We start from the raw sequence: 12,497 nt of genomic DNA on the forward strand, positions 1-12,497 counted from the left end.
AACTGCCGTTAAATCTGGAGTGAAGCATCATGGGGATGTATTCCAATCTGTTTAAAAAATATAATAATAATATTAGGTCAAACTTAAATATATATATATTTTTTAAATGTTCTTGAAATGTTCTGAGAAATCTCAAAGACAAGGTAAAATGTATATTGTGTAAACATCAAAGGACTGTTATGTTAAACCTAAAACAAATATGCTATAAACATCATTAAAACAGACATTTCATTCTTACAACATTAAGGGAATGCGCTGTGCTACCTAACTTAAACAGTGTATGAATTTCCTCACAACTGAGCATATGTGTTTTGGAAACCTATCTCTTGTAATGTACCCACACTGGACCGTTTCAGTGTTTTGGGAACCTATCTCTTCTCCCCACAATGTTCCCACAAACTAAATCAATGTTTTAGGAACTTTTGAAGAACTTTAAAAACATTTGTTCTGGGAACGTTCTTGTAACACCAGGTGAATGTTTGTTGCAACCTAATAGAAACATTGTAATAATCTGCACAAATGGACAGTTTTTTGAGAACATATATCTTGTCATGCCCACACAACGTTCCCACAACTTAATTTAAACATTCTGGGAACATTTTAAAGAACAGACTAAATGGGTTCTGAGAACGTTCTTGTAACATCAGATGAATGTTTTTGCGTCCTAAAATAAACGTTGTAGAATCATTCCTACAACTGGACAGATTTTGTGTTTTGGGAGCATAACTTTTGTGATGTCCCCACAATGTTCCCACCAGACTGTTCCCACAACCTAATGACACATTCTGGGAACCTTTTTAAAAGAATGATTAAATCACAATTATTAAATGTGATTAAATGTGTTCTAGAACCTTTTAAAGAACAGACTAAATGTGTTCTAGAACGTTTTAAAGAACAGACTAAATGTGTTCTAGAACCTTTTAAAGAACAGACTAAATGGGTTCTGAGAACGTTCTTGAAACATCAGTCAAATGCTGTATACAAACATTCTATAATCGTCACCACAAACTGGACAGTAATTGTGTTATGAGAACGACTTAACACCAAGTTCTGGGAACCTTCTGAGATGCTTCCTCATCAGGGGCATTTTATTTAGTAATCCAAGAATCTGTAGCTACGTATCCAAATACGCAACATAGTTCAACATATCACTGTAGAGTGTTTGCCGGGTTCTAGTTAGCAACTGTTCTGTTGAGGTTGTTGTGACGCTAGTTGATATTTCCTCGACAGAAAATGATGAAGGATAATAACCTGGTGCGTCACCTGGATGCGTGTGAGACGATGGGGAACGCCACGGCCATCTGCTCCGACAAGACCGGCACTCTGACCACCAATCGCATGACGGCCGTAGCGTGCTACGTGGGAGACGTCCACTACAAGGAGATACCAGACCCCGGAGCGCTGACGGCCAAGTCTCTGGACATACTGGTCAATGCCATCTCCCTCAACAGCGCCTACACCACAAAGATACTGGTAAAATACTATATACACCACCAATATACTGGTAAAATACTATATACACCACCAAGATACTGGTAAAATACTATATACACCACCAAGATACTGGTAAAATACTATATACACCACCAATATACTGGTAAAATACTATATACACCACCAAGATACTGGTAAAATACTATATACACCACCAAGATACTGGTAAAATACTATATACACCACCAATATACTGGTAAAATACTATATACACCACCAAGATACTGGTAAAATACTATATACACCACCAATATACTGGTAAAATACTATATACACCACCAAGATACTGGTAAAATACTATATACACCGCCAATATACTGGTAAAATACTATATACACCGCCAAGATACTGGTAAAATACTATATACACCGCCAATATACTGGTAAAATACTATATACACCGCCAAGATACTGGTAAAATACTATATACACCGCCAAGATACTGGTAACATACTATATACACCGCCAAGATACTGGTAACATACTATATACACCGCCACGATACTGGTAAAATACTATATACACCACCAAGATACTGGTAACATACTATATACACCACCAAGATACTGGTAAAATACTATATACACCACCAAGATACTGGTAAAATACTATATACACCACCAAGATACTGGTAAAATACTATATACACCACCAATTTACTGGTAAAATACTATATACACCACCAATATACTGGTAAAATACTATATACACCACCAAGATACTGGTAAAATACTATGTACACCACCAAGATACTGGTAAAATACTATATACACCACCAAGATACTGGTAAAATACTATATACACCACCAAGATACTGGTAAAATACTATATACACCACCAAGATACTGGTAAAATACTATATACACCACCAAGATACTGGTAAAATACTATATACACCACCAAGATACTGGTAAAATACTATATACACCACCAAGATACTGGTAAAATACTATATACACCGCCAAGATACTGGTAAAATACTATATACACCGCCAAGATACTGGTAAAATACTATATACACCGCCAAGATACTGGTAAAATACCATTTACACCGCCAAGATACTGGTAAAATACTATATACCCCACCAAGATACTGGTAAAATACTATATACCCCACCAAGATACTGGTAAAATACTATATACACCACCAAGATACTGGTAAAATACTATATACCCCACCAAGATACTGGTAAAATACTATATACACCACCAAGATACTGGTAAAATACTATATACACCACCAAGATACTGGTAAAATACTATATACACCACCAAGATACTGGTAAAATACTATATACACCACCAAGATACTGGTAAAATACTATATACACCACCAAGATACTGGTAAAATACTATATACACCACCAAGATACTGGTAAAATACTATATACACCGCCAAGATACTGGTAAAATACTATATACACCGCCAAGATACTGGTAAAATACTATATACACCGCCAAGATACTGGTAAAATACTATATACACCACCAAGATACTGGTAAAATACTATATACACCGCCAAGATACTGGTAAAATACTATATACACCGCCAAGATACTGGTAAAATACTATATACACCGCCAAGATACTGGTAAATTACTATATACCCCGCCAAGATACTGGTAAAATACTATATACCCCGCCAAGATACTGGTAAAATACTATATACCCCGCCAAGATACTGGTAAAATACTATATACCCCGCCAAGATACTGGAAAAATACTATATACACCGCCAAGATACTGGTAAAATACTATATACACCGCCAGATACTGGTAAAATACTATATACACCGCCAAGATACTGGTAAAATACTATATACACCGCCAAGATACTGGTAAAATACTATATACACCGCCAAGATACTGGTAAAATACTATATACACCGCCAAGATACTGGTAAAATACTATATACACCGCCAAGATACTGGTAAAATACTATATACACCGCCAAGATACTGGTAAAATACTATATACACCGCCAAGATACTGGTAAAATACTATATACACCGCCAAGATACTGGTAAAATACTATATACACCGCCAAGATACTGGTAAAATACTATATACACCGCCAAGATACTGGTAACATACTATATACACCGCCACGATACTGGTAACATACTATATACACCGCCACGATACTGGTAACATACTATATACACCGCCACGATACTGGTAACATACTATATACACCGCCACGATACTGGTAACATACTATATACACCGCCACGATACTGGTAACATACTATATACAATAGTACTACTTAAAACTTCTTGTCAATAGGGGGGCTCCATTTCGACTTTGTAAAAATTCGTTCCCAAATTAAACTGCCTCGTACTCAATTCTTGCTCGTACAATATGCATATTATTATTACTATTGGATAGAAAACACTCTCTAGTTTCTAAAACCGTTTGAATTATATCTGTGAGTAAAACAGAACTCAAGTTGCAGCTAACTTCCTGTCAGGAAGTGAGAAATCTGAAATCGATGCTCTGTTCCAGGGTCAGTTTATTAAATTGCATGTTATCTATGAGTCGACATGCACTGCATACGATTTCCCCTAGATGTCAGTAAGCAGTGAGAATTGGAATGGTGTTGCTAGGCAGATCTGAGTCCATATAAAAGCTCATGGAACCGGGGGTACACTCTTTTCAACGTTCGTCATGGCGCAAAGGAGGACCTCAGGATGGCATTCTGAAAAGCTCTCGTTATAGGCCTTAGATATATCCGGCTCTGATTTTATTCGATATAGGTGTTAAAGACATCATAATGTAGTTATTTTAAACCAAGTTATATCAGTTTATATCAGTATATTGCGATTTTCGGATATTTCTTTGTGCTGCGTTATGAAGAGTTGGGCACGTCTGGGCCACATAGCTAATGTTTGCTGCTAATTCCTAAGTTGAAGACGGCAATCTACAACCGAGCAACGATGATTCTGGACAAAGGACAACTTGCCCAAGATTCTGATGGAAGCTCATCAAAAAGTAAGAACTATTTATGATGTTAATTCGTTGTTCTGTTGAAAAATGTAAAACTATTATTCCGCCATTAATTTCGGTGCGGTCTCGCTTTAGCGCACGCTGTATGTCGTAGTAACGTTAATTTTCAAAATCTAACACAGCGGTTGCATTAAGAACTAATATATCTTTCATTTGCTGTCCAACCTGTATTTCTTAGTCAAGTTTATGATTAGTTATTGATTAGATTAGGTGCCTCTCCCAAGATTTCTCCCGACATTTTGTTGGCAGCTTGGCTACTATTCTCATTGTATAACCACGATTTGTGCCGCTAAATATGCACATTTTCGAACAAACAATATATGTATTGTGTAATATGATGTTATAGGACTGTCATCTGATGAAGTTTTGAGAAGGTTAGTGAAAAAATGTATATCTTTTGCTGGTTTATTCGCTATCGCTAACGTGCATGAATCAATGCTGCTGTGTGGTTGGCTATTGTAGTAAGCTAATATAATGCTAAATTGTGTTTTCGCTGTAAAACACTTAAAGAATCTGAAATATTGGCTGGATTCACAAGATCTTTGTCTTTCATTTGCTGTACGCTGTGTATTTTTCATAAATGTTTTATGATGAGTATTTAGGTAATTCACGTTGCTCTCTGTAGTTATTCTAGTTGCTTTGGTTGAGAGTTGTGATGGTGGCTGCAATGTAAAACTATGATTTATACCTGAAATATGTAAATTTTTCGAACAAAACATATGCTATACAATAAATATGTTATCAGACTGTCATCTGATGAAGTTGTTTCTTGGTTAGTGACTATTTATATCTTTATTTGGTCGAATTTGTGATAGCTACCTATGCAGGAAAAAAATGGTGGGGAAAAAAAGTTGTGTCTTTTGCTAACGTGGTTATCTAATAGAAATACATATTGTGTCTTCCCTGTAAAACATTTTAAAAATCAGAAATTATGGCTGGATTCACAAGATGTGTATCTTTCATTTGGTGTCTTGGACTTGTGATTTCATGAACATTTTATTATATGATATCCCTGTGGCTTTAGGCTAGGCTATGCTAGTCAGCTTTTTTGATGGGGGGGATCCCAGATCCGGGTTTGTGACTCGTTAGAGGTTTTAATACACCCTGCTCCTATACCAAGTTACTGGTAACATCAGTGTTTTCCACTAGTGCCGGCTGTCGGTTATGCAGTCGATTACAGACTGCAGACTCAAACTACTTTTTTACATTTAAAGATGGAGTATGCAGAAATCGCTCCACCATTTCATGGTTGCTACAATTATAATAGTTTGCCTAATTTCAGTTTACAGTATGTGTCAAGGTAAGTGTAGAGAATCATTGTACCATCTAAACTGTTTGGAAATATATTTTCCATAACAAAAAATATTGTATTTTCTTCTGTTTGAAGCTGATGGACAAAACCAAAAGACACAAAAACTAAATTTAAGAACGGGAAAACTGTAAACTGAAATTAGGCAAACTATTATAATAGCTCACAACACCTCACGGCAGCTAGCTGCTTTCCAGAGGCTTCAGAACCTCAAAGCTAGAACAATGTACATTTTGAGGACACGCTCAACCTCTACAAAGATAGCGCGGGTATGCATGTAGGACCTCCTCAGTCTCAGAACTCCCCTCTGCAGGCCCTCTGAGGCCTCATCCTGTCCTGACTGCCTCAAAGAGCTCAGAGTGGAGGATCTCAGTTTACATAATGGCTCTGGTCTCTCTAGACTGCCAAAGAAGGCTTTGATAACCACACAGAGAAAATACTGTAATATTTCAGATTCCTCTTAAACTGGCGTCAGTCAGCAGGGACCTAAGTTCGAACTATTGTTGCACACCAAATGACTCCTTCCCCTACAAGCCTCTGGTTCCCACAGTCTGCCCAGCAACTAACAGAACTACATCCCCCAGAGGTCCCTATGTTTCTGTTCTGTTGGAAATCCATCCCCCAGTATCCTATGCTTCTCTCAGTACCAGGAGGACTCTTATTCTGTTCCTTCATCCAACTCCATCCCCCAGAAACCCTTGCTTCCCACAGCTGCCCAGAAACCAAGATGACTCCATACCACAGAGGCCTCTGTTGTTCTGTTCTGTTAGAACTCCATCCCCCAGAAGCCTCTACTTTCCCCAGCCTGCATAGCACCAGTAGGGCTGTCTTTGTAACAGGATATTATGTAATCACTGGTGTGGATTGAGTCATCACATGATAGAGACTCGAAATGGATCATCTCTCTCCCTCTCTCTCTGCTCTAAACCACCTTCGAGAATAATGTCTGAAAAAGTTTTGGGCGGTTTGGGTGATTGATATGTAGAGTAAGTTTATAATTAATTTCCTCGTCCCAAATCCCTCCCACTAACTGAGGAAATACAGTATAGTATCCTGAGATACGTCTTTTCTCAACGCAGGAAGTTGAGTCCTACTTTTACATTTCCTGTATACTGTTGTGTAAGAATGAGGTGTAACCCTATTCCCTATATAGTGCACTAAATAGGGACTAGGGTGCCATGGCCTTGGTCTAAAGTAGGGCACTAAATCGGGACTAGGGTGCCATTTGGGACGTAGTCATAGTTTACTAGACTCCTGTTGTGTAGGAAACACACTCTCTATTCTGATCTCAGCATCATCCGTCAGAGGTCAGGGGTCAGAGGTGATGATTATCGTCAGTATCAGCCTTCTGAAATAGAACCTGAGGGTTTACTGTTACACTTTGACCAAACCGGCTGCGCGCGCTATCGTGCATAAATTTATTTTGTCCCCCCACACCAAACGCGATCACGACACGCAGGTTAAAATATCAAAACAAACTCTGAACCAATGACATTAATTTGGGGACAGGTCGAAAAGCATTAAACATGTATGGCAATTTAGCTAGTTAGCTTGCACTTGCTAGCTAACGTTAATTTGTCCCATTTAGCTAGCTTGCTGCGGCTAGCTAATTTGTCCTGGGATATAAACATTGAGTTGTTATTTTACCTGAAATGCACAAGGTCCTCTACTCCGACAATTAATCCACATATAAAACGGCCAACCGAATCGTTTCTAGTCATCTCTCCTCCTTCCAGGCTTTTTCATCGTTTAAATTATATGGTGATCGCATCTAAACTTTCATTGTATTACCACGACTACCAGCAAAACAGTTCGTCTTTCTATCACCCACGTGGGTATAACCAATGAGGAGATGACACGTGGGTATCTGCTTCTATAAACCAATGAGGATATGGGAGAGGCAGGACTTGCAGCGCGATCTGCGTCAGAAATAGGAACGACATCTATTTTAGCCCTTGGTGTCGCAGACGCTCGTTGGCGCGCGCGAGAAGTGTGGGTGCAATAATTGAATAACATGGATTTCTAAATTTATTTTGCGACGCTCGCGCACGCGACGTGTCCGGTCTGGTCAGCATGTTAGGGGGTCAGAGGTGAGGACTGAAATCCTGACTCTTATTGTGTTTGTTTTGTATTCTGAGCTCTGTTACAACTCTGAGCCTGGCCTCAGGTTGCCTCCTGTTTCCCACCTGCTCTGTAACCTGCTCTGACCTCAGGGGTCCATGTCTAGACAGGACGGAGTGGCTGGAGCAGCCAACTCACACGCTGTAATAATCTAGTCTCTTCACACCAGACAGGACCGTGTCAGCGGTGTGACTACAGAATAGTCACACCAGACAGGACCGTGTCAGCGGTGTGACTACAGAAGATTCACACCAGACAGGACCGTGTCAGCGGTGTGACTGCAGAACATTCACACCAGACAGGACCGTGTCAGCGGTAGAGCTTTGGGGAATCAGACTGAGAGAGGGCAGACTAACAGATCCCCTGAAGAGGGATGCGTCATTAGTCCTTTTCTTGTTAGTAGTGTGAAGAGAAGTTGGTGCTTTACTGCCTGGCCATTACCACGTGGTCTAGATCCCAGGCTAATTGTGTTGTTGTCTGGCCATTACCACGTGGTCTAGATCCCAGGCTAATTGTGTTGTTGCCTGGGCCATTACCACGTAGTCTAGATCCCAGGCTAATTGTGTTGTTGTCTTGCCATTACCACGTAGTCTAGATCCCAGACTAATTGTGTTGTTGCATGGGCCATTACCACGTGGTCTAGATCCCAGGCTAATTGTGTTGTTGTCTGGCCATTACCACGTGGTCTAGATCCCGGGCTAATTGTGTTGTTGTCTGGCCATTACCACGTGGTCTAGATCCCGGGCTAATTGTGTTGTTGTCTGGCCCATTACCACGTGGTCTAGATCCCAGGCTAATTGTGTTGTTGTCTGGCCATTACCACGTGGTCTAGATCCCAGGCTAATTGTGTTGTTGTCTGGCCATTACCACGTGGTCTAGATCCCAGGCTAATTGTGTTGTTGTCTGGCCCATTACCACGTGGTCTTGATCCCAGGCTAATTGTGTTGTTGTCTGGCCATTACCACGTGGTCTAGATCCCAGGCTAATTGTGTTGTTGTCTGGCCATTACCACGTGGTCTAGATCCCAGGCTAATAATGTTGTCCTCTTGCTCAATTGTGCACCGGGGCCTCCCACTCCTCTTTCTATTCTGGTTAGGGCCAGTTTGTGCTGTTCTGTGAAGGGAGTAGTACACAGTGTTGTACGAGATCTTCAGCTTCTTGGTAATTTCTCGCATGGAATAGCCTTCATTTTTCAGAACAAGAATAGACTGATGAGTTTCAGAAGAAAGTTATTTGTTTCTGGCCATTTTGAGCCTGTAATTGAACCCACAAATGCTGATGCTCCAGATACTCAACTAGTCTAAAGAAGGCCAGTTTTATTGCTTCTTTAATCAGAACTACAGTTTTCAGCTGTGCTAACATAATTGCAAAAGGGTTTTCTAATGATCAATTAGCATTTTAAAAATGATAAACTTGAATTAGCTAACACAACGTGCCATTGGAACACAAGAGTGATGGTTGCTGATTACGGCATCTGTACGCCTATGTAGATATTCCATAAAAAATCAGCCGTTTCCAGCTACAATAGTCATTTACAACATTAACAATGTCTACACTGTATTTCTGATCAATTTGATGTTATTTTAATGGACAAAAAATGACCTTTTCTTTCAAAAACAAGGACATTTCTAAATGACCCCAAACTTTTGACCGGTAGTGTATATGGATGGATGAGCGATATCAGAGCGGACTAAGATACAGTAGAATAGTATAGAATACAGTATATACATATGAGATGAGTAATACATAGACTAAGATACAGTAGAATAGTATAGAATACAGTATATACACATGAGATGAGTAATACATAGACTAAGATACAGTAGAATAGTATAGAATACAGTTTATACATATGAGATGAGTAATACATAGACTACGATACAGTAGAATAGTATAGAATACAGTATATACATATGAGATGAGTAATACATAGACTACGATACAGTAGAATAGTATAGAATACAGTATATACATATGAGATGAGTAATACATAGACTAAGATACAGTAGAATAGGATAGAATACAGTATATACATATGAGATGAGTAATACATAGATTAAGATACAGTAGAATAGAATAGAATACAGTTTATACATATGAGATGAGTAATACATAGACTAAGATACAGTAGAATAGGATAGAATACAGTTTATACATATGAGATGAGTAATACATAGACTAAGATACAGTAGAATAGGATAGAATACAGTATATACATATGAGATGAGTAATACATAGACTAAGATACAGTAGAATAGAATAGAATACAGTTTATACATATGAGATGAGTAATACATAGACTAAGATACAGTAGAATAGGATAGAATACAGTTTATACATATGAGATGAGTAATACATAGATTAAGATACAGTAGAATAGAATAGAATACAGTTTATACATATGATATGAGTAATACATAGACTACGATACAGTAGAATAGTATAGAATACAGTATATACATATGAGATGAGTAATACATAGACTACGATACAGTAGAATAGTATAGAATACAGTTTATACATATGAGATGAGTAATACATAGACTAAGATACAGTAGAATAGGATAGAATACAGTTTATACATATGAGATGAGTAATACATAGATTAAGATACAGTAGAATAGAATACAGTTTATACATATGAGATGAGTAATACATAGACTAAGATACAGTAGAATAGTATAGAATACAGTATATACACATGAGATGAGTAATACATAGACTAAGATACAGTAGAATAGGATAGAATACAGTATATACATATGAGATGAGTAATACATAGACTAAGATACAGTAGAATAGGATAGAATACAGTATATACATATGAGATGAGTAATACATAGACTAAGATACAGTAGAATAGTATAGAATACAGTATATACATATGAGATGAGTAATACATAGACTAAGATACAGTAGAATAGGATAGAATAAGGTTTATACATATGAGATGAGTAATGCAAGATATGTAAACATTATTAAAGTGACTAGTGTTCCATTCCTTAAAGTGGCCAGTGATATGTAGTCTAAGCCTATAGGCAGCAGCCTCTAATGTGCTAGTGATGGCTATTTAACAGTCTGATGGCCTTGAGATAGAAGCGGTTTTTCAGTCTCTCGGTCCCAGCTTTGATGCACCTGTACTGACCTCGCCTTCTGGATGGCAGCGGGGTGAACAGGCAATGGCTCGGATGGTTGATGTCCTTGATCATATTTTTGGCCTTCCTGTGACATCGGGTGGTGTAGGTGTCTTAGAGGGAGGGTAGTGTGCACATCTGTCATCAAGGAAAAGGGTGGCTACTTTGAAGAATCTCAAATATGAAATATATTTTGATTTGTTTAACACTTTTTTGGTTACCACATGATTCCATATGTGTTATTTCGTAGTGTTGATGTCTTCACTATTATTCTACAATGTAGAAAATAGTAAAAATAAAGAAAAACCCTTGAATTAGTAGGTGTGTCCAAACTTTCGACTGGTACTGTATATACCATTAAGTTGACAGACAGCACCAATGGTGTGATATGGACTGTTACCGTTCACACCATTCTCCCCACGACAAGCCGGCGTAGAACGACACATCTAAAAATGAGGTGAACCAAGCCTTATTGAAATGTTCCTTTCTCTCTTTATATAATAGTGCGTCCTTCGGCTGGCTGCATGCCTGTGTTTCTACCCGTCAACAGGATCCTACATGCTTGTTTGAACATTTTCACCCAAAGATGTACAGGAACAGACTTGGATGTCCATATTAGGAAGCACACAGTCATTGTAGCCTACCCACTCCCACTTTAGCAAACTCCAACACTCATTCTAGAACCTTCATTCTAGAACCTTCATTCTACAACTTTCATTCTACAGCCTTCATTCTACAACCTTCATTCTAGAACCTTCATTCTAGAACCTTCATTCTAGAACCTTCATTCTAGAACCTTCATTCTACAACCTTCATTCTAGAACATTCATTCTACAACCTTCATTCTACAACCTTCATTCTAGAACCTTCATTCTAGAACCTTCATTCTACAACCTTCATTCTACAACCTTCATTCTACAACCTTCATTCTACAACCTTCATTCTACAACCTTCATTCTACAACCTTCATTCTACAGCCTTCATTCTACAACCTTCATTCTACAACCTTCATTCTACAGCCTTCATTCTACAGCCTTCATTCTAGAACCTTCATTATAGAACCTTCATTCTACAACCTTCATTCTAGAACCTTCATTCTACAGCCTTCATTCTACAACCTTCATTCTACAGCCTTCATTCTACAGCCTTCATTCTAGAACCTTCATTCTACAACCTTCATTCTACAGCCTTCATTCTACAGCCTTCATTCTAGAACCTTCATTCTACAACCTTCATTCTAGAACCTTCTTCATTCTACAACCTTCATTCTACAGCCTTCATTCTACAACCTTCATTCTAGAACCTTCATTCTAGAACCTTCATTCTACAGCCTTCATTCTACAACCTTCATTCTACAACCTTCATTCTACAACCTTCATTCTACAACCTTCATTCTACACCCTTCATTCTAGAACCTTCATTCTACAACCT

General features: G+C 38.4%; 1 protein-coding gene across 1 annotated transcript in view; it reads left to right on the plus strand.

Annotated features, from left to right (window-relative positions):
• LOC120020225 (plasma membrane calcium-transporting ATPase 2-like) overlaps positions 1-12,497 on the plus strand; it is an 80,101-nt gene that overhangs the window by 45,991 nt on the left and 21,613 nt on the right. Inside the window, exon 7 of the mRNA XM_038963756.1 lies at positions 1,231-1,473. Within this exon, the coding sequence (XP_038819684.1) occupies positions 1,231-1,473 (243 nt within the window). The remainder of the gene's footprint in view (positions 1-1,230; positions 1,474-12,497) is intronic.

This window comes from Salvelinus namaycush, chromosome 2 (genome assembly GCF_016432855.1).
Source record: "Salvelinus namaycush isolate Seneca chromosome 2, SaNama_1.0, whole genome shotgun sequence".
Classification (NCBI taxonomy): Eukaryota; Metazoa; Chordata; class Actinopteri; order Salmoniformes; family Salmonidae; genus Salvelinus; species Salvelinus namaycush.